General features: G+C 40.0%; 1 protein-coding gene across 7 annotated transcripts in view; it reads right to left on the minus strand.

Annotated features, from left to right (window-relative positions):
* The window catches only part of TPP2 (tripeptidyl peptidase 2), a 67,794-nt gene that overhangs the window by 10,501 nt on the left and 34,235 nt on the right, over window positions 1-23,058 (minus strand). For 5 of the 7 annotated variants that reach the window (XM_019443942.2, XM_019443939.2, XM_019443943.2 and 2 more), the window contains exons 11-26: window positions 22,355-22,503; window positions 20,475-20,590; window positions 19,799-19,967; window positions 18,958-19,115; window positions 18,599-18,675; window positions 16,530-16,636; window positions 14,404-14,558; window positions 13,177-13,293; window positions 12,835-12,935; window positions 12,121-12,217; window positions 10,961-11,098; window positions 9,410-9,654; window positions 9,075-9,153; window positions 6,851-6,889; window positions 1,242-1,393; window positions 37-133 (exon numbers count right to left, since the gene is read on the minus strand). In XM_019443942.2, the coding sequence (XP_019299487.1) occupies window positions 37-133; window positions 1,242-1,393; window positions 6,851-6,889; window positions 9,075-9,153; window positions 9,410-9,654; window positions 10,961-11,098; window positions 12,121-12,217; window positions 12,835-12,935; window positions 13,177-13,293; window positions 14,404-14,558; window positions 16,530-16,636; window positions 18,599-18,675; window positions 18,958-19,115; window positions 19,799-19,967; window positions 20,475-20,590; window positions 22,355-22,503 (1,996 nt within the window). The remainder of the gene's footprint in view (window positions 1-36; window positions 134-1,241; window positions 1,394-6,850; window positions 6,890-9,074; window positions 9,154-9,409; window positions 9,655-10,960; window positions 11,099-12,120; window positions 12,218-12,834; window positions 12,936-13,176; window positions 13,294-14,403; window positions 14,559-16,529; window positions 16,637-18,598; window positions 18,676-18,957; window positions 19,116-19,798; window positions 19,968-20,474; window positions 20,591-22,354; window positions 22,504-23,058) is intronic. The other 2 variants (XM_019443941.2, XM_019443944.2) reach the window with 1 other exon arrangement.

Here is a 23,058-nt window from a genome sequence, read left to right on the forward strand (position 1 = left end):
AATAAAATACTCCTATTAAGATTGAACACGTCCAACCTTTTCAGCATCCAACTGATGAAGTCTTGCAACGTACAGAGGAAGATAATTAGGATATGTTTCTTTCAATTCATTATAAATGTCACTAGAATCCAGCCTATGTATAGAAGAAAGAGAGAAACATTTCTTTTAAAAAGAAAACAATTTGTCTTCCCTATTATTTAACATTATTTGAAGTCCCAATCCATAACATAAGAAAGGCATCAATCTGAAATGTAATCACTGACAAGGATTATCATTATTTGCCGGGAGTATAAATAAAAAACAAATATAAAAAACCCCAGAGAAGCAAATCAAATTGAAAATTATTTCAATTAAGAGTTCAATAAGAGGGGTGCCTGGGTGGCTCAGTTAATTAAGCGTCTGATTCTTGATTCTGGCTCAGGTCATGATCTTGCAGTTGTGAGTTGGAGCTCCACATCACAATTGCGCTGACAGAGGAGACACCTTGGGGAATAGGGCTCTGCACCTATGACCTATGATCTTTAAGAATGATCCAGGGTCACCTGGGTGGCTCAGTGGGTTAAGTGTCTGACTCTTGATTTCGGGGAAGGGCAGAGAGGGAGAGAGAGACGGTGAGAGAGTAATCCTAAGCCGGCTCCATGCTGTCAGCGCACAGCCCAACCTGGGGCTCAATCCCATGAACTATGAGATCATGACCTGAGCTGAAGTTGGACGCTTAACTGACTGAGACACCCAGATGCCCTTAATGGATTATTTTAAAACACTGTATGTATAAAAATGTCCGGCACAGCATTATGGAGAAAAGCTATAAATGTATATGCCAAAGTACATGCCAAATAGAGTATTTAAGTAGGTTACATTTCATCAACAGGACCACCTCCTATGTGGTCATTAAAAATGGTATTTTAAAGGACTATCAAATGACCCAAGAAATGCTCATCATCAAACAGTCACTGGAACACAACATCATTCATACTGCTACATGTGTAAATACGGAGAAAATAATGATAGGACAACGACCACCCCTGGAGAGTAGGCAAAAAAGTGATTTTTATTTTCTTCACACATCCTAATAAAATTCTCTTCTGAGGGCAAATCAAAATTAAGTGATTAAAATAAAAGCACGTCTAACCCTTCCACCCACTGTTAACATTCCTGAATATGGCCTATGAACCTGTACGTGACACTGTCGTAACCGGAAAAATAAGTAAACAGAGGATCAAAATCCATTAAAAACTTACTTTGTCATCCACTGAATTTTAAGATCTCGTAATGCTTCAGTAAACTCTTCTTTCAAGTCTTTCTCTTTTTCTGACTCTTTTTCTTTATCTTTGCCGCCATTCTTAGTCTTTGTTGGCGGAGATATTAGGTAGTAATGAACAGGGATCACATCCTATGAATGTGGAAAGAGTCTCAGATTAACATGTTTCATTTTACATAATTACAATCATCTTCAATACCTGAATATCACGTAACACAGGCTGCACTGAGTTGTACTACATTATATTCCAGATCCTAAGGGCCACAATACATAAACATTTCCAATCTGTGGGGCTCCTGGGTGGCTCAGTTGGTTAAGCATCACGACTCTTGGTTTCGGCTTAGGTCATGATCTCACGGTTTGTGGGACTGCACCCCACGTTGGGCTCTGTGCTCAGTGTGGAGCCTGCTTGGGATTCTCTCCCCCACCCCCCGCCCTTTCCCCACTTGCTCTCTCTCTCTCCCTCAAAAAAACTCAAAAACAAAATCCAATCTGTGACCAAAGGAATTTTCTCTCAAACTTTAAAGTACTGTTGCTTCTAAATCTCCTCTAAAATAAAGGAGGTAAAGGACACTTGGCTTGTTCAGTCTGTGGAGCATGCAACTCTTGATCTTGGGGTTGTGAGTTCGAGCCCCATGCTGGGTGCACAGATTACTTAAAGATCTTTAAAAAAATAAAAGAGGCAAGAACAAACTTTCCTCCATTTGAGTGTTTTTGTATTCTTAGTTTTACCTAAGAGACTAATTACAAAAAGTACTAATTATGAAAGTCTACTGACCTTTCACATCTTATACCTGAGAAGGGAAGGAAATAACTTAGAATTTTAAAAAAGACCCTCTTTTCTAAGAAAATTTAAAGAAAAATTTTCTTTTTTCATTCAATCGACAGGACTTATTGAGGCCCTGTGAAGCTCTACAAGGTGAAGAACAAAGCAGACAAGGCCCTTCCTTGCCCTTGGGGAACACATCCCAGTGGGGCAAGACAGACACATACAAGTAATGAATAGTTTCGGCTAATCCCACACAATAGGAAGAAAATGAAACAGAATGCAGGGACAGAGAGCAGCTGCTCAGTACAGTGGGGGAACAGCACAGACACAGTGGTGCTGGAACAGGGACTACCCTGTCTAAGTGAACCCACATGACCTAAATGGAAGAGCCTCAATGAACCTAACCGACCCAAACGAGGAGAGGGAGAAGAGTCTGAAGACAGAAGAGGAGGACGTATAAAAACCCGAGCTTGTGGACACAGCAAGAGCAAATGGGCAGCAACCATAGTAAGTGGGGCTGATGGAATATGGCACAAAAATACAGATTTTATTCTAAATGCAAGAGGAAGCCTACAGGACAGTTGTAGGCAAGGCAGTGGCATGATTAAAGACTTCTTTCTGCTCTTTATTTAATGACTTTGGATCCTACACATGTGAAAAATGTTGGTTTGTTTTTAATAGCTCTTCATACTATTTGGAGAATGGATGATAGATGGCCGAAGTCAAGAAGGAGGGAGACAAGTTAGGGAGCAAAGCTAGAATTCCCAGCACCGCCCTGATGTGAAGAAGAGGCCGTAGAAGAGGAAGAAGGGGACGGATTAGAAATCCATGATGCAGAATTGACAGTGGTGTTGATGGGGTTGCAAGTTGGGGACAAATAAGACTGAGCAGGGCTGAGGGAGGGGAAGAGGAAGCCCAGGCCTTGATCCAAAGCATTCTACGGTTTCAAAGATGCTTGGGAGTGAGGGAGACGGGCCCCAGAGGGGCTGTGAGGACAAGTGGGCAGAGAGGAGTGGTCAACCAGGGCCTGTAGCTGGGGCGGGGCCTGCCACAGAATCCCGAAGAACCAAACGGCAGCAGTGGCTGTTACCACGGCAAGAGATGACAAGAGAGTAGCTGTTTCCATGGACAGCGGGGGATAAGGGCTGCCTGGGAGAGATGCAGACAGAGTGGGAAGTAAACAGGCACAGATGGTTTGAGAAGCTTCGCTTACAAGAGAGCAGAGAAATGGAATTCTAATTACATCTATTTCCCTCTATTCTATGAAAGCACAGAAGTCTTTATTGGTGGAAACTAATGCATTATCTGGGAAATCAAACCCCATATTACGCTGGCTAATCTGTTTCTGGCACAATAACCAGGTGCCCTTAATTAAGTCATTATTTATTAGGTCAACTTCTCCAACTCTATCTTCAGGTTTATATTAAAAACGCTGCTAAATTCAAACCTTTTGTTTTAATTAACAAAGTTTCTAAAACTGAAAAAATTATGTTATCAAGAAGACTTTTACTCCCCTAATCACAGGAATCTCAGAAAAAAACTTTACACGGGTTAAGTCAAAGAAAATAGTATTGCAAGCCCCCACGTTCCCCCAAATAGGATTTTCAGGTGTAAATACAACACGGATATCCCCACGTTAGCAATTCTCACAATTAAATTTTATAAGCAACTAGTGCTGCAGTTCTGACAGCATTCCGACGTCAAACGGGAGCCACACTTCGACAGGACCCGTCTGAAGCCCGCTAGGACCACTGGGAGGACGGAACCACACACATCCACCTGCAGCCATCTCAGGGCCCCGCTTGGAGGCTGGGAGCCAGCACTGGCAAGCCAAGGTCGCGTGTGCAGAGTGAGATGGGGGAAAAGAAGCAGGGGTTCTGCTTGGGCCAGCTCCTCAGGACCCTGCTACCCATCCTTCCCCCCTCCTCCTGAGGTCGCCTTCCTAAGTGGGCACTGCGCGGGCAAAACCGAGTTCAAGCATCTGCAAAATCTGAGTTGCTAATTAACCATCAGGTTCTTCTGGGAAAGGATCACTCACTCAGTGTCATCCGTGCAGCACAGACAATCCACTGAAGAGTTAAGGGGCAGAGACAGCCTCAAATGCTGACCCTCTGACTACAGTCCTATTCTCTTTGGAACCCACTGCACTAGAATGTGGACACTTGCCTGCAGGAGGCAACCTTGTTGGCCGTGTTGACTCTACTCTAATGTGAGCCTCCCTTAGATCCCCTCCTCCTTGCCTGATTAGGGACAGGGGCAACTGTCAGGATGGGAAGGAGTCTCTGCTGTGAGGCAATTCCTCCTCTGAAGCTCAAAGGTAAGGCATTTGCTATTACATTTTAGTACAGAAGAGAGAAAACAGAATTGAATTTAAAATGAGCAATCCATTAACTTAATGTACGATTAACAACAAACTCTAACAAAGATCTATAAATAGGAAGAAATGGAGTACCATGGCAACCATAAACTATCAGTAAAAGCACGAGACGGAGAATTTATGAGGAATGACCTTGAAGTGGGGGGAAATCAAGCTTTTGTGATCAGCATTTTAATTATTAAATATTAAATATGTCAAATTAGCTATTTTAAGTGTTAATAAAATCCTATAAAATATTTTGGGACAGTAATTTTTTATTACTAAAAATTATGAACATGGCAGTTTTAATTCCTAATCAACAGAAAAATTGAGTTATTTTTTGTTTTATCATGTTCACTTGTTCTTTTTGTCAATATTTTTTTAACTCACTTCTCAAGGACTTAGTACAGGGTCAGTTTAATAGAAATCATTTTGTGCCATTAAATCTTGAGAAATCTTGATTATGCTTTAAAAAGGTACGCAAGATGAATCTTCAGAGCAGAAATGCTGAAGTTCTCTATAGTTGATACTTAACAATTTTTTTAAAAAAAACATCCATTTCAGCTATTCACCAAGTACTTTGACAGTGTCTGAAGTGAACCATTTCCTTTAGAAAGTCCAATCGACCTGCAAAACCGGTAATTATTCTCTGGGCAACATAACTGCCATTTAAATTTTGGTTCAAAAATTATAATTTTCTTCTTAAATTATTAATGGCTAAACTCAAAACTTTAATGCCTTCACACAAACTAGCTATTTTAAAATTAGTATCATATTTGAATGCTATTTATCATCTGTTGAAAGTAACCATATTCTTTCATACGACAATGAACTTAAAAAAGGTAACCTAGATTTTCAAATCAAAAGTCACTGAAATACAGAGGAACTATACACTGAGGGCTATGCACCAAAAGCTAGCTGGTATTTTGTTCAGGCAATAAATTAACATATACATCTTTTTGGTAATGGGACTATAAAACTGTAATAATGATTTTTTTTAAAATAAGAGCTTCACACGTATTTGCCCTGAAGACAGGGAGAAATGGGAAGAGGCAACTCTAGCTGCCACGTCCTTTATATAAAGCTTTCCTAACCAAGTAATAATAACCTTCTTACTCATTTAATGGTTTCCTTACACAACCGAATCCAAACAAAATCCACCAAAACTCCCAGAAGAGCAACCAAAATATACAATAGAAAAAAATCCCAGCTATGCCTCTGTGATAAGCACCTTCTATTTTTAATGGGCTTCTAGAAGACCTTTTTCTCATTTTTTGAAGTAGTGGCTCTCAAGCCATTTTCAGGACGACCCAAAGAGAAACAATCTATAGATAAAAAGAAATTCATTTTAGGAGACTGATGAACGGCACTTCTTACTTTATTCTGTTTTCATTTTGAAGCTGGCTACGTCATTAAATGAATGTACATGGCCCACAGATGGGTCCAAGATCTCAGCTAGAAATACTGGTCTACAGTGAAGTAGATAGTCCTCTATCCGGAAAGACGACTCCCAGTGGGGCGTTTTGTTTGGACAAAGTGTTTACCATTGCATAATAACATATACATTTCATAAGTCTTTTTAAATGAAAGAATTTTACCTGTTCTAAAATGGTGATTTCGTTTCACATCACTATGAATTAAGAAACAGTGTTATCTTTTGTTTATATCTTAAAATACAAGTTCTCCGTGCAATGCTTCCTGCCTGAACATGAGAAATCATGAAAATGCTGACTGAGGCCAGTAGGTCTTCATCAGAGAGCTCACTGAATACCTACATCCTTTTCTCTAAGTACACCCCAAGTTGAATTCTGCCTTTTTTGAGTTCAATTTGGCTCCAGCAGTCAATCAGACATTGTCTAATAAGTTGCAGGGAAGTCGATCAGTCACACACGAGTTATGGTCTTAAACCTGCTCATGCTCTTAGCATAAGTTTTAATTTTGGGTCGATGGTCCGTATTTCCATTCCTCCTGCCCACTGCTCTGTGTCTGTTCTTCCAGAACTAAGATGACACCAGAGCAGGGAATACACTTTTTTTTTTCAAATACCTTAATATTTTAATGATCAAATCTAATTTAAGAATGTTTTTAGACTTTAAAAATAATTGTTTTGGCTTATATAACTACAAAAAACAATTACATTCATTTCTCTGTAGGATTTTAGATATGCAAATTTCAAATATGACCATTTGGTATCATATCTGTAGTTAAGAAATGAATAGCACTAATTTTTTTTCTACACACATATAAAACAGGGGTCTTCCAGCAACTGATGGCAGGAAAGAAAACTTCAGGAAGGTAGTATGTCAACACTGATAAGCTAAAAGCACTACGCCGCAGAACTTAAAGAAAGGAAACTAAGGGACAGATTTTTTTTAAAAAAGATTACAGTAGTGACAGAAAAAAAGTTTAATTAATACGCAAATAAGGCTTTAAGACATCTTTTTTAAGAACTGACAATCAGTACCTTTTTAAATTTTCCTTGTCGTTTTGCTGCAGACTGCCCCTGGGAGTTAGAACGACATTCTGTAAGAAAACATGCACAGTCTACACAGGATGGAGACACCACCTCGGTCTAATTGTCTTCCGGTTTACGTCTCACCTGCATGTGTCACAGTGCTTAGAAGGGTCAGGTCTACGATCACAAAGGCAGGCTTTTCAAGAAAGCAACACTGCCACTCTCATTTTAATAAAAACGCACTCCAATACGTTACTCCTAAGGGCAAATGTTTTTCAACTCTGTATTCAAAAAATTGAGGACAGCAAAATCCATTAGTTATCAAAACACTCTTGAAAAACATTAAATTTAGTGGACGGTCCAGAGTCTGATTTCAAGGACATCACAATCACACACGCCCAGGCATCCTCATTCAAGGTGACCATGAAAGGCAGAAGTGTAACAGCAGTCACCTTCCCAACTACCACACCAGCGAGCAACGCGACTAGGGAGGTAAGAGTATAAACAATGTGCTACGAGTATATGAACTCTGCACCTTTAGGTTTTTGCTCTCTTTCAGAACCATCGACCCCTCAAGTAATTACCTCGTAAGTAGTAAATACAGTTAATCCCACACTTTGATCATTTAATTTCACAACTGCCTCTGAAAGGATGTAGCCAGGAAGTACTATATCTCTCTGAACTGCTAAAAGTGCATTTTTAGTAACAATGGTTTTCCAAGGAAGCAGATGTCTGAGAAGAGTTATGTGGGTGAGCATCCCAGTCTCCCCATCTGGGGAGCCCCACAGTGGAAGCAGCCCTGCTGTCCAGGAAGCGAGGCCCACAAGAAAAGACTGAGCTAGGACTTCTTAAATCTGCATCTATGAATTCCAATGTCAGTGACTACTGATTCTCTTCAAATGACACTTAAGTGTATACATAAAAAAGTACAGTTGACCCTTGAACGACAGGGGGCTGGGGGCACCAACCCCCCCACCAGTCAAAAACCCTTGTATAACTTCTGACTCCCCCCCAGAACTTAACTACGAACAGCCTTCTGTTGACCGGAAGCTTTAATGATAACAGAAACAAGTAACATATCATTTTGTGTATATTCTTACATTAATGTAAGCTAGAGAAAAGAAAATGTTACTGGGAAAATCATAAGGAAGAGAAAATATGTCTACAGGATTGCACTGTATTTAGTAACAAAACAAAACAAAACAAAACAAAACAAAACAAAACAAAACACCCACAGAGAATTTGACCCGTGCAGTTCAAACCTGTGTTGTTCATGGGTCAACTGCAGTATCCACTGAAATGAGACTCAAGAAATATCAGGGCAAACGAGTTTTTCAAAGCACAAAATTCCTGAATTATGCTTCTGTGACAGTGATAAGTGACCTTTGGTTCAACAGTGGCAAGAAGTTTAAGTACACTTGTTAAGATGCATGAGATCTATTCATTTTGGTAACGGCATTTATAGACTCCAGTGTCAGGTGGTAGGCTACTATAAAAGAACTAATGCTAGGGAGAAAAGCAAAACTGTAAGAATGACAACTTTCACTGGCACTGAGCTAACATGATGACAGAAGGTGACAGACCCATATAGATAATAAATTTGTAATGAAAACAGATGGAAAAGTTAAAACAGGTACCTATCAAATTGTAACATTTATCTCTAAAATGTAACAACCAGAAGCATGTCTTTAATAACATAATTTTGAAACTATAAAGGCAATGCCAAAAGAAGTATCTTGTAATTATTTAGACAATTACGCAAAATTCCAAGAAAGAAAGGTGTGTACTACTGAAAAAAAAAATACTGTTCATTAGAAATAATCATTCTGTTTTCTCAAAGTAACCCTAGAAGATCTGACTTATTTCTAGATCCACAATATTATGTCGGTTAAGATCATATAAAATGTTCTAATTTTAAACGTCCCATTCACTTAAGCCAAGTTTAACCTACATGAGTCACAGGAAATTCAAGTGTATTAGCCATGCAACGTAGGGTCAGTTCTGAACCCGAGTACTTAGGCTTAGGAAAAAGAATACGAAGTATTTTAAAATATAATCAAGTATTAATTGACTTTTCCAGTAATTTGGGAAAAAAACTACCAATTCCCCCCCCCCCCTCCCCAAGGAGATCTTCTCTTTTACCCATTCTAAAGTGTGGGATTAATTCCCATCTTTCAAAGAAATGGAAATTTTGGAATAGGTAATTTCAGTATTAAAAAAAATGGATACTTACAGCTTTCTTTCCAAGTTCAGTCTTTGATAACGTTAAGGATCCTGCAAGGTAGCATCCAGGTCCTGCCCCTTTAGGTATTCTAATACAAAAGTTTAAAAGAGAAAAAAAAGGAACTAAAGAAAAAGTCTCACAAAGATAATCGGAGTAAACCATCAAAACAACTGTAATCTGAAATAATTCCCGTAGCTCAGATTTCAAAAATCAAAGGGAGAAATCATCTTAGTCCAAAACAGTATGCGACAATATACCGTAAATTTAGCCCAATGTAATGAACTCACATAAAAGCAGTACAGTATTTAGGACAGACATTAACTGTAAGCAACACTGCCACTTACTTGTCATCGGGTAAGGAAGTAACAAAGAATGGTTGATTATATTTGGGTGGTAATGTCAAATTACTTGATTTCTTCTTTCCTAGAAGTGCAAGGCTATGATTTTCATGAATATCTAAGCTCAAGGTATTAGACAACCTATGAGAAACAATAAATGGAAGATCTTTAAGACGTTCCAAATCACTGATCTGCTCATGACGGATCTGTAGTCGAATTGTATAATCTCCTTTTTCCAGTTTCAAAGAATACTAAAAAAAGACAAAGAACATTGGGAAAAGTACGGGTTAGCCAAGTAAATGGAACTCAGAGTAAGAGAATAAGCAGGAACAATCAGCACACACAGAGCATGCACACACCTGCCTGCACACCAGGGCTGAGAGCACCATGTGAACCGTCCACGGCCACGTGCAGACTAAAGGGTAAGGGAGCTGCGGGCGGGAATGCCTCCCAAGCCCTCACTTTGCCACGACAACAGGCTATGCCCATTCTCTCAGCTACACCAGTGTCTGCTCAAGGCTGATGAGAGCCATGATTTTCTAGTTTGTGAGTCTTTAGAACATGGATAAAATGCCACCAAACCTAGCAAAACTGAGGTGCCGTATGATATCTAAGACCGATAACGTGCACGTGTGTGCGTATACAGCGGGTCGTCTTTATCTTACAGCCAGAACGCTGCGCCTCTTTATCCCAAACAGGGAGAACAGGGAGCCAGCAGAGATCGAGGAGTACGTTTCACCCAGTCAGCCTGTTCAGGAGCGTGGAACGCCATATCCTGCATCAGCACTTTCTCTCGAGGAGATTGTAAACAATAAAGTAATGGCACCGTGTAACCCAGTCTGCACTGAGGAGGCGGGGGGGCTGGGATTGCTTTGAGAAAAAGGAAATCATTTCCTGACTAGTGAACTGAAAAAAACCTGCACAAATTATTTTCATTATCTGGCATAAGATTATAGATGTTACAGGAAATACCTCATTTCTTGGTAATGATATTTTAATCGGATGAAATTTCTACAAACTGTTTGAATAAAAGATATTTTCCCCTTGAGACAATCGTACCAAGCACAGTGCTTGGCATACAGTAAGTGCTGAGTAAACAGCCATGTCAGGAAGAAATGAACGTCAAAGTTCTAGTAAACTGAAGACACTGCTGTAGTGCTTTTCACCAAGTTCAGACCTGGGATCATTTCAAGATGTTCATATGACCTTAGATGATCCGCTTTCAGCCTTCAGATGGGTGGAAACAGTGGGAAGGAAGGAGAAATACTTAAAATAAAAAGCTACGCTGGCCAGCGTCTGCAGGCATCACCCATGCCCTCCTCTAGCCCAAAACTTGAATCAGCTGACTTTACATGGCTGAGAGGTTGTCACAGTCTATTTTATACAAGACAACTAACTGAGCCTCGACTGGTATGTCAAAGAAGTAAATACAAAACTATATGATTAAAAAAAAAAAACAAAACAGAAAAACAAAAATTACCAGACACAAGAAATCAGAGATTCATTATCTCAGGAAACAGCCTCTGTTAATTCTAAAAATCACTACTGATTTCATACCTGATGTGGATAGGCATCTCCCGAACCCATTTGTCTTTTGTTCTGGTCAAATATAATCCACAGTTGGCTGTCAAATTCTGATTCATACAATAGTTCACAAAGTAGTGGGCAGCTTGGAGTTACTTCCCCACTTTTGGGCTACAAAAAAAATACGAATGATTACTTGACATGATTTACATGATTTCTGATGTAGATCTGCAAAACTGTTATTGATGAGATTTTTACATTAAAAGTATTAAAAACAGGGCGCCTGGGTGGCTCAGTCGGTTAAGCGTCCGACTTCGGCTCAGGTCATGATTTCAGTCTCTGAGCTCGAGCCCTGCGTTGGGCTCTGTGCTGACAGCTCGGAGCCTGGAGCCTGCTTCGGATTCTGTGTCTCCCTCTCTCTCTGCCCCTCTTCTGTGCTCTCTCAAAAATAAATAGACAATAAAAAAAAAAGTATTAAAAACATTTCCTTTTGGTAACCGATTTTTAAAATGCAGAACATCCAATATTTTGGCAGTAATAGAAAATATTTCTCCTTTACGAGCTTTTAAAAATACAAACCCAGCCATTTGTATGCATTAATGAATACAATATGTATCCTTCAGGACCTCTAATTACTTGATAAAACTGAAATTTGACAATTCACCGAAATCAATCATCTCCTAAACACTAAAACCAAATTCATATTATGTTCCAATAAGCATTCTGCTGAAATCTTACTGGTCCTACATAAATTCTCAGATCCCACATTTACACTAGTTTCAACTACCTTTTACTAGTCATTCAACCCAAGAGTTATTCCGACTTCTCATGGTTTTAATGTATGCTTCAGAGAAAGCAGTCAGGCCATCTGCCATAATCAGAAGGCATCTGGCATTGATGAGACGTCTAACCACTGAACAGTTATCAGTGATTACAAACACTAAGGTTCAAAGGCAAAATTACCAGTAAATTAGAGTTTATGACTTCAGACCCAAATGGGACTTAGATCGTTACAAATCATTACTTTCCAAAGAATAATTCCAAATTAACCACAGTTAATTACTTGACTCTTTCATACACACACGCACACACACACACACTCAATCCCTTGTCCTTCCATTTTTTACTTTATGATTCATGAACAAAACCCAGAAGTTCATTTTAAGGTTATACTTCATTATATAAACACTTACTTGATGAAAGTTATAGGTCAGGATCATCTCATAAAGCTGACGATTATTTGGCAAAACATCTCTTGATCCTAAAGGTTTTGTTTTTGCACTTAGTGGTCTGTAATTAGACAAATGGGTAACTGATTTAAGAGTTCATTTACTGAGACCAATGAAACTATAATCAACAAAATCTATGGCGTGTCACAATAAGTGACAATGAACATTCCTAAACTCTGTATATTTTATTATATTTTCAGTATATTTTATAGTATTTTAATATAGTATTCACGTAGAGAATTCTCTACTGACTGAACCACAGCAATACATAGTTTAAATCTTGTGAGGTTACAAAAACATTTTCAAATGTCAACACATAGTCAACACGTAACCAGATCCCAATATTGGGGCAACTGCTAACACTGTCGAAGTGGAGACAGGTTTTGACTCGCACCCTCCTGTCCAAACTGCAGATGGCAACGCACACATCACAGGCTGGGTCCTGTAGGGGCCACACCCAGAGCTTTACTTCCATGTTATTTAAGGCTGGAAGCTACTGCTGGGGCTGCCTCCTTGAGGGCTGCCAGGATTCCTAGGCTGGAAAGTCAGAAAGTGCATTTGTATTTCCAGCACTCAGATGATTTAAGAAGATGACTCCTTTCAAAGAGTGTAAGAGATGTCCCCACTCCCCACCACACCGATGCTCAACATCTGTAGCCCTAAAACATTTAAAGATACCGCAGTGTCTGGACCCAGCTCTTCAAGGTTATGCAGGGAGCCAGATCTTCATACTTCAAGGAGGACTGAACATCAAAACGATTGATTCCTTCCGACGCATGCTACAAAGGATATTTATCAAGTTAGATTCTCAAACTTTGTTGATAATAAACCATATTTTTAAACATTTGGACCTAAAATAGACATGTCTAACACAAAGTTTGTAAACACCTATGAATAAAGACTACCATTATTTCCAGAACCATAGGTAATCTGCGCGTTAACATTTAAATCCAACCAGTGAGATTATTTTTCCCTAACGCAAATAAGTGACGTTAAAAATGATGGAAACATGGAACTTACAATGTTTAACTGAGGAGCAGTACACACTATTCCATGGAAGGAAATGGTGTAATCGATATTGACATCACTAAGACTTGCCCACCAACGAGCAATGCAAAACTCAATTGCTTTCCCACCCTGTGAAGAAAGATGAAAATCAGAGATGTGTAATTCCCTTCTCTCACTTTCCTTCAAAGTACACAATATAACTAGTAGGTGTTTTAAAGCAATTCTGGCTTTCAAACTTTTCCTATTTGTACAGCTACGTGTGGAGTTAGAAAATTATGGTTGCAGAGATAGAGTACAGGCATTTAAATACACAGTTATTTACTCAGAATCCTACAGTGCTTGTCATAAAAGATCTGAGGCAGCTTTTCAGAGTACATGAAATAAAACAGTGATGAAAACAAACTGGAATAAAAACTTAGGGCCAAAGGAAAAGTTATAAGAACAATGATAAGAGGGGTATTTCAGCTTTGCAAGGCCTATTCAATACCCACAGTTGAGTTGCAGGCTCAGAGCTGCCTGGCAATCAAAGCAAAATGAAACTACGGTCATTTACATCTTTCTCTTAGAAAAATTAAAAGCAAAAACTATTTGAAGCACTGAGTTTTAAATTAGGTTTTCTAGTACTCGGTGCGTCAGAAAGTTTAAAGATGGGTCACAGGACACTAACACATACAAGAAAAAGTAATCAAAAACATAAGATCCGGGAAAGATGATACAACTGAAAACACTATGGAAGCAGATCTGAGAAAGAACGCCGGCTCCTGCAGAGGACAAACGACACCACGCAGGAGGGGCCCTGCCACGCGGCAGCCCTGCGGGTGGGAAGCGGCAACAGCTTCACCTCTACAGCAAAACAGCCTCATGGATTCTTAACTACGGGGCATTAATAATGCAACAAGTAGAAAACATGAAGAAAAACGTAAATGAGGAAATAATCTGTGTGACGAGGAAAACAATCCACTTCGGGGTCCATGTCGCAAGGCATCAGAACCTAGCAGACCAGCACTTTTCTTCACTAAGTTATCGAAGAGTTCAAACAATATTTACCTCCTGCTTGGTCTCCACTAACCCACCAAGACTACCCACCTTCCTACTTTACTTATTCAGCATCAATAAAATATGCAGTCCCAATATGCTCTATACAAACTATAAAACCAAATTCAAATACTTAGGTTTGGCCCATACCAAAAATAAAAAAAGACATCATTTTAGGATTTCAAACTATTAATTGAAACTTACTAAGACAGGAAAAGCTTCAGTCAGTGTCCCTTTTTCTGGAAGGGAACAGAACTTATAGAATTCATGACTTCGATACGCCCTCTGCTTCACCAGCTGCACTGCGTGGAGAACAAACTTGGCCGACACCTCAGAAGAGCACGAACACACAGTCACCTCTAGAGTCAGATGGGGGGGAAGCAAAGCTTTAAACTGATCGGATTTAAAAAAAGACATACAAGTATTTTAATAATGCCAACTTTTTAGAAAACGACATATTGCCAATAAAATAATATGCTCAAAGGAAATGCGCGGATTTTCTCAAAAACAAAGAATCAACAGAATGAATAAAGATAAAAGGGTAGAAGACTCGACTACGGAAAAGAAACAGAACAGCATTAAAATGAGCCGCCGCCACGCCGCAAACTCCAAACACCGCGGAACAGCAAGCTGTCCACAGATGGACACGATTACACAAAACCCTGCTCCCCTCTGTTGCTATGAGGAAACTTGCTTTAGCTGAGGACCAATCAATTCCTGATAAAGGATTTTAATTTTGGAAACCTCTACTTGTTACCATGCCTATTAGTATCTATTAAATAGGATCTATTAGTATCTATTAAATTAGTATCTATTAGATACCATGCCATTAGTATCTATTTCTTCAACTTCACTGACAACTTTTCCTAGTCTCTCCCTCCCGTCTGCTTCTAGAAAGTATGACTGTCAGAACTGCATGTGCTTAGCTTTATTCTGAGGCCGAGCTGGAGGCAAAGCCACAATCCCTGTGAGGCAGAATCAGCATCTTACCTAATGAACACCCACTCTAATACAGGGAACTTAGAGCAAGGTTTAGCCTCTGGTTCCCAAGGTCAAGTGGGCACAGAGCTCTGTGAACCTAATCAATTGCTAAGAATACAAAACCTAGTGTTAGGATAGTATTTCTAATTACTTGAAATAGGAATCATCTGTTGCACATTTCTGGGTTTTGTTGTTTTTTTGCCCCCCCCCCCCCCCACCTCCCACCCCATTTTACTGAGATGCAGTGTATTTGTTATTGACAAATGACATTGTGTGTAAGTTTAGGGTGTACACTGTGGGGATTTGATATACACACATGTATTGTAAAATGGCTATCACAATAAGGCTAGTTAACACATCCATCACTTCACACACTTACCAATTTGTTTTGTGGTTGTGAAAATATTTCAAACCTGACTTTTAGCAAATTTCAAATACATAATAAAGAACAGTTCACCACAGTTACTGTGCTAGACATTAGATTCCTTGAACTTATTCACCTTGTAAGTGAAAGTCTGTACCCTTGACCGCCATCTTCCCGTTTCCTTGCCCTCCCCCAGCACACTGCTGATCTAAGACTGCTATATGCTCTGAGCTACTTCCATTCTGGATCATCCAATAAATTCCTATAAAAATAACCCTGTTTTCAATAGCAACCTGAACAAATCATAATTAGAGCATTATAATTACTGGCATTAACCGTTAAAAAGATATCAGATTCAATACTAATCAACCATAGATTTTCCTTTAGTATTATTAGCATACATTTTATCAGAGTTCAGTATTAGACAATTCCATGGGCCCTATATGGGCGGTAGCCCAGAGTTCTCAACAATACAGCTCTGACTCTAATCATTAATTGACAAAGTATTATTCTAAACTAAGTTAAAAAGGGGCACCTGGGTGGCTCAGTCAGTTGAGCGTCTGACTTCGGCTCAGGTCATGATCCCACAGTTCGTGGGTTCAAGCCCCGCGCTGGGCTCTGTGCTGACAGCTCAGAACCTGGAGACTCCTTCCGATTGTGTCTCTCTCTCTCTCTCTCTGCCCCTCCCCTGCTCGTGCTCTGTCCCTCTCTGTCTCTTAAAAGAATAAAAAATGTTAAACTAAGCTAAAAATTTGAATATTAAAACATCTTAAAATAGCCTAGATAATTTGATGTATGAATCAATGCAAAATAGTACAAGATCTTATTAATGTTTTAAATCTAACAGCAAATCTAGAGTGTCAGAGGTAGTACTGTCAGGAGAAAGGCCCATACTAGAGATACACAAACTTTCTGTGGTCCAATCCCAGCGAGGATAGAACGTACATAAAGGTAAGTGGTCAGGACGGACTCAAATGTTACTTACCAGCCCATGTTGCACCCTCAGGAACCTCAATAAAATGCCTTCGAATTTGACCAGGTTTAAAATGTATATCTGTCAAGGCTAGATCATAATGTGATGATTCGTTTACTCTGAAAATAAAAATAAACAGCTAAATGTGACACTGTCACAAAAATGTCTTTATATTATAAGCCCACCGGTACTCTAGATTTTAACATTAGAAATAAACACAGCTCATTGGAAATAAACACAGGGATTTAAAAGCTGGTTACAAAACAGTTCGCACAGTATTCTCATTTTTGCAACATGTTAGTAGTGATAAGCTCTGGATAGCCCAGGATAGTGATTTTTCTCCTATTTACTTGTCTGCTACAATCTGTCTGGAAGACACACATACATGGATCCTTCATTCACAGGATTTCCCAATTACTAGAATCTAAACTATCATGAGTTCTAAATATTAAAATCAAACGTAATGTTTTGTGTCACTGATACGGTCTTTTTTTTTTTTTAAGTTTATTTATTTTTGAAAGAGTGTGTGAGTGAGGGAGGGGCAGAGAGAGGGAAAAAGAATCCCAAGCAGGTTCTGGGCTGTCAGTGCAGAGCCTGATGAAGGGTTAGATCTCACAAACCATGAGATCATGACCTGAGTGGAAATCAAGAGTCGGACGCTTAACTGACTAAGCCACTCAGGTGCCCCGTCACCGATACCGTGTTATAGCTCTGAGACTGGTATTAAACCTCTTTATATAGCTTCAAAATACGCCATGCTATAATGGCACAGTAAAGAAGAAAAGTACTTTCACAGCATTTTTGTAAGAAATCAATGACACAAAAAGTCAAATATGTAATTACCCACTATGGAAACCTAAAGAGTATGCTAAGGATAAATTGCAGTCAGTGTGACAAACATTTAATGAGTGCCTACTATACCTATGGGGTCCTGTCGTTAGAAGCTTCAAATACGACACTGAATAAAATATTTTCCTTTGCCCTAGTCGGTCTGGAGGAGACAGAAAAACCACCAAAAACACTTAACATAATATGCTTGGGATAGATAGGAAGTGTTAGCAGTAAAGAAAGAAAAGGTACTTGGTTCGTGGAAAAGCTTCCTGAAGGAGATGATATCTCAGCAAATTCCTGAATCTTCTATATTATTTTGTCTAACTTCCTACTGGACTTCCAGGGAAAATCTGAGAATTTAAGTGTTCTTTAATTTCTCCATGTGTATGTCACTTTTTATCTCCAGAATCTCATCCTAGGTTTCTTACAGGCTGAGACCTAGGGCATATTTAATATTTACCAGTGTAACTAACTCAGTAGAAACCATTAACTGAGAACTTCCCATTGTTTCCAGAATTCCCATCTCAATCTCATACTTCATCTACTAAACAATCTGTTTTGTTCCGAATATACTATGTAATGGGCTCCACACAGGAACTTGTAGGATACAGTCCCTGTGTCTTCAGCGGGCTCACAGTCCAACGGGGTAAACTAACATTGACCATAATGGCTAAAGTCTGTACCGCAGGCAAGTAAAAAGTGCCATGAGGCAGCCAGAAGGGACTGCCTTCGACTAGGGATGACCAGGAACATGCCAGTCTGAGGAAACCTGGGCGCCGGCAGCAGTGAGTGGAAACGTGCAGCTGGGTGGATGGGGTGATAGGAAATGCTGGTTTTGAAGGATCACTGTTTGCTGTTTTAAAGAGCATGATCCTTGGGAATGCCACCAATGTATCTTAAACAGGAAGCAGTATGATCAGATCAGAGTTCCTCGGTTCTGGGGTGAAAGACAAGATGGGAAGGGAAGAGTCTGGAAACAGTAGGTGAAGGGACGAAACAATACCATCAAATACCGCAGACGGATCAGACCGGGCACAGTGCTGGGGCAGGGCACGTGAGACGTCCCCAGGTATTCTCATAGTCAACAAGCGATACAAAGACTATGTGCCACCCTGAACTTCGAGCAAGAAGCAGAACTAAAGCCCAGTTACCTGATTCTGGTCTATCAATCCTTTAAAAGTTCACACTATTTCCATAAATAGCCATGAAAAAGTTCCATGTAACAGTAGCTGCTGTAACTCGTTACTTACTTGGCCGCGACCACTGCAGTGATTGGAACTCGGAACAGAGGACCTGCGTTAGGGGAGGCTATGTCATAGCCACACACCTAGAAGAAAAGAGGAAGTTTCAGTATCCATAAACCTTTACAAGAGAAAAAAAGGTAAAATCTATTCACAGAGTAGAGTAATCTAATATTAAAATTTAAAAGCCTTAAGCACAAGCGGACACCATTTTTCTGATGTCGGGTCACATTATTAATGGCAAAATAACAAATGCATGCATACCCACCCTTAACTAATTCAGACCAATGGGAACACAGACTGCCACATAAGGTACTTTTACACATTTTAAAGAGTATTTAGAAAGTAAAATGGAGATGCACCAATACCTCTGTATAATGCAATCCTTCTCTTAAGCCCCTGGGATCCACACGTATGTTTATGTGTCTACACTGATTCATGAGTTCCAAATGGCTGGGACACTGAACCCAAGATGAATTTGAAGTTAAAGCTAAATGAAGCTGAAGGGATATTTTTTCAGAGTTTTCTAGCATTAAAAAGACCAAAAATTAAAGATTAGTACTTTTTTCCTTTTCTTCCATTTTCAAAAGTTCTACCTTTTCTTAAAACCTAACAAATGAGTTTAATCAATTGTAAAAACGCACTAGGACATGGGCTTCTAAAACACAGCTTAAATAACAGCCACAGGACCTTCCTAGGCTGTAGTGCACCTGTGATCTGTTCACGTTTTACCTGCGTGGCCACAGCCTCACAACAGGGTGTTTTCATGACTATGTGCCATCTGACCCAAAGGAAGATGCCAAGGATACAGTGATGACCATTCTGTTCCTACCTCCAAGAGCTGTGGTTCTTGCTGGCTGCTTCTGCCACCCACTCTCTGACCGAACCTCTCTGTCTTACACCCAAGCAGTCAAAGTGGCAAAGAAAAGGAACCTGATGCTTTATTATCCACAATTTAATAAAACCCTGGGTCACTGAAGGCCTAGGCTACTGTTTCCCTCCGCAGTCACCAGACTCACTGAATTGCCATGATATCAGGACCCTACCTGCGATCGCATCTCCCTAAACTATGTAAGATTTAAGATAATAATATTGGCAATTCATGTTTTCTCTTTAGAACGTTAACCCAAATGACCTTTCTCTCGTACGATACTATTCATTCAAACCACAAATGTGAGCACCTCAGCTTATTGTCCCTTTATTACTTACCGGTATTTTCCGGAAATACAGGTTCAATGCCAACGCCATGATCTGAAGGTGCGGCCACCTGAACGGGATCTCGGAGGTAGATGCCTCGATTATTTCCAACAGTAACAGTGAAACCTAATTTATTAGCAAATGACGTATTCTGAATGAGGTAGTCATAGGCTTTATCAACCTAATTAAAAAAAAAAAAAGTAAAATATCAATGGTTGGGTCAAGAAAATATTAACAAATCACCAACTTGATTTCGGTTGTAGCAAAGTACAGGCGAAAAGTTAGTCTGTACATTTGCCTAAGAGGACAAGTCTACCTTTTCAGACAAAACACCAGTTCAACCACCCCCACAACCCCACTCCACTCTCTGGACTCACATCACTATTCCCAAGTGACCAAAGTTAGGGACTCCTCCATACGCCGTTATAGTGACAGCTTCTGCCCTCGAGCTCTTCGCTTTGAATTTCTACCCTGTGTGTCCTACATCTACTGTATTTCTCTTACTGCAACAAATCCGTCTTAGCTACAAAATCTGCTTCATACCGTTTGCTTACCAGTTCGGAAACTATTACGATCACGTAACGTAGAATTAGATCAACTCAATCACTGTTATTACATCAAATATTATCCAGTAGTAGCTAAGACTGCATCTTGATTAGCAATCCATTTTTCACACACACAACACTACCTGAATAATACCATGTCCTTGGGCAAATACTTCTATATTGTCAGCCTTCACGGCAGTGTTTTCTAGAGCCCTTCTGACTGAATGAACCGTGTAGTTAACATTATTAGCTTTCAGACCTGAAATGACAAAGCAAAAGCAAGAAAAGGAGTATTAGAGAGTCTGCTACTTGAAATCTCTTTCCCTCACCAGCAGCAATAACACACACATTTCCCGGCTTTAACGTGCCCATTTCTTAATCTTTTTTAAAAACCTGAACTACAACAGTCTGACTCAAGCTGCTGGCATCACGCACAGATGTCATTCAACAAAAATCACTTGATGCCCATTATGCTGTGGCATTAGTGCCCTCTCTGCAGAGGAGATGCCAAAGGCATTCAGGTGACACTTTCATTAAAACACTGCTGGTCCAATGCTCGCCAGCAGTACCAACACTCACCAGCCTCCCTGCGTGTTACAAACGCCAAGGGAGCTTAAAACAAACAAGCGAGAAAAGATGCTGAGGCCTCACTACAGCTCAATTACTTCAGCATCTTTGAGACTGGATCCCAGGCACTGATACTAACAGCCTCCCAGGTGATGCCAGGAGTAGCCAGCTGGGAAGGACTGTTCTGTGAGAAGGACACGGAGGTCACCAATTTGTCAGCTTTGTGTTGAAGATTGTTGTTAGAGATAAAAGGTGAGTAATATAGCATTCCTTTCCCCCCCCCAATGTGTATTTATTTTGCAGAGAGAGAGAGAGAGAGAGAGAGAGAGAGAGAGAGAGAGAGAGAGAGAGAGATACAGACAGAGCATGAGCAGCAGAGAGGCAGAAACAGAAAGATAACAGAATCTGAAGCAGGCTCCAGGCTCCAAGCTGTCAGCACAGAGCCGGACACAGGACTCGCACTCACAAACTGCAAGATCATGACCTGAGCCGGAGTTGGACGCTTAACCAAGCCACCCAGGCACCCCAAGTAATATAGCATTCCTGCCCACCGCAGAGCTCATCAAACATGTGTGCGCTTATCATACTGCAGGAGATGAGAACGTGGAAAGATGCTGCTGTCAGAGCAAATCAAAAAAGTGGCCAATTTTGTCAGTGAGAATCCAAAAGAAGGTGAAGCTCTATCAGGCGAAGGAAGATGTGAGTTGAATCTTATCAGAACGCACAAGAGTCTGCAAGGCCAAAACATGGCACAAAGGAGTTCTGGGCAGAGAGAATAATACGTGCAAGGACCGGAAGTATGGAGCAAACTTAAATACCTGATGTGGTTGAAAGGGGCTAGAAATGAGGGCAGAGTGTCCTTGGACTTCATGAGAGGAGCACTCCTGAGGTGGAATCTTTGCAACAACCCGGTGAGCATAACTGAGTCCCAGTCAATGCCAATGCCACCCAATTAATCCTGTGAGCCTCTGACCACCACCCCAGGAACTCCTATCACCCTTCCCACTTTACTTCTTTCCATAGCAATATTCATTACCTTTCAACACATAAGATAAACTACTGGTAATTCTGTTTATAGTCTATCTCCCACAGCTGTAATATAAACTCCACAGGGGCAAGTACTTTTGAGCCATAATAATGCTCAATAGTCATTAACAGCCAATAAATATATTTGTTGAATGAACAAATGCACATTTAAATAATTATAATCACATAATTTTTCTCCACCTTAAACTTTACTTTGGGCCAGAGCATTACCAATTCTACACAATTTCTCACCACGAGAACTTCAGAAAACACAAACATCTGTCTGCAAAAAGGTAAATTTATTCAATTATTTTTTATGGCTAATACCTGACTTCATATTATGCCATAGACTTAAGATTCACCATCACTTTACTGGAATTTAGAAACAGTACCAAGTCAGACCAAGCAGAGCACTAAGCAATGTCCTTACCAGAAAGTATCAAGGCGATGCCTCCACACGCATTAGGAGAAGACATGGATGTCCCATTCATTAGCTGAGTTCCTCTCAATGTCCAGTTAGGGACAGAAGCAATGGCTCCTCCTGGTGCACTGATACTCACTCCTAGGGCCCCATCGGCACTGAATGAAAAGCCATTAAAGTTTGCTTATGATGGTTGAGGACTCGATAAACATGGGCATTCATAAAAATGCCAGTGGTCAAATAGAGTACAATACCATGGATAATTTGTAGTATCAGAATCAATCGGAAAAAAAATAACCAGCACAGCTATTTCTCCATTGTATAGCAATTATTTTCCCTATAAATGAACAAAATCTGTGTGTGTCCGTGTGTATCTGGGGTTATGTGTAAAAGATATCAGGTATATTTACAGAGGGAAAATAAATGTCATTGCTCAGATTCCTTAATGAATGTATTTTATTGTCTGCAATAAGTGGAAGCTTTGCCTTTGTCTAAAATTTAATACATCATTGTCCAAAAGAATTATGTGGGACACATGGGGCATTTAAAACTTTCCAAAAGCCCCACTTAAAAAAAACTAATGTGGGGCGCCTGGGTGGCTCAGTTGGTTGAGCGTCTGATTTCAGCTCAGGTCACGATCTCACAGTTCAGAAGTTCGAACCCTGTGTCGGGCTCTGTGCTGACAGCTCAGAGCCTGCTTTGGATTCTGTGTC

The sequence above is a fragment of the Panthera pardus genome, unplaced genomic scaffold, assembly GCF_024362965.1.
Source record: "Panthera pardus isolate Hobbes unplaced genomic scaffold, ASM2436296v1 HiC_scaffold_1, whole genome shotgun sequence".
NCBI classification, from domain to species: domain Eukaryota; kingdom Metazoa; phylum Chordata; class Mammalia; order Carnivora; family Felidae; genus Panthera; species Panthera pardus.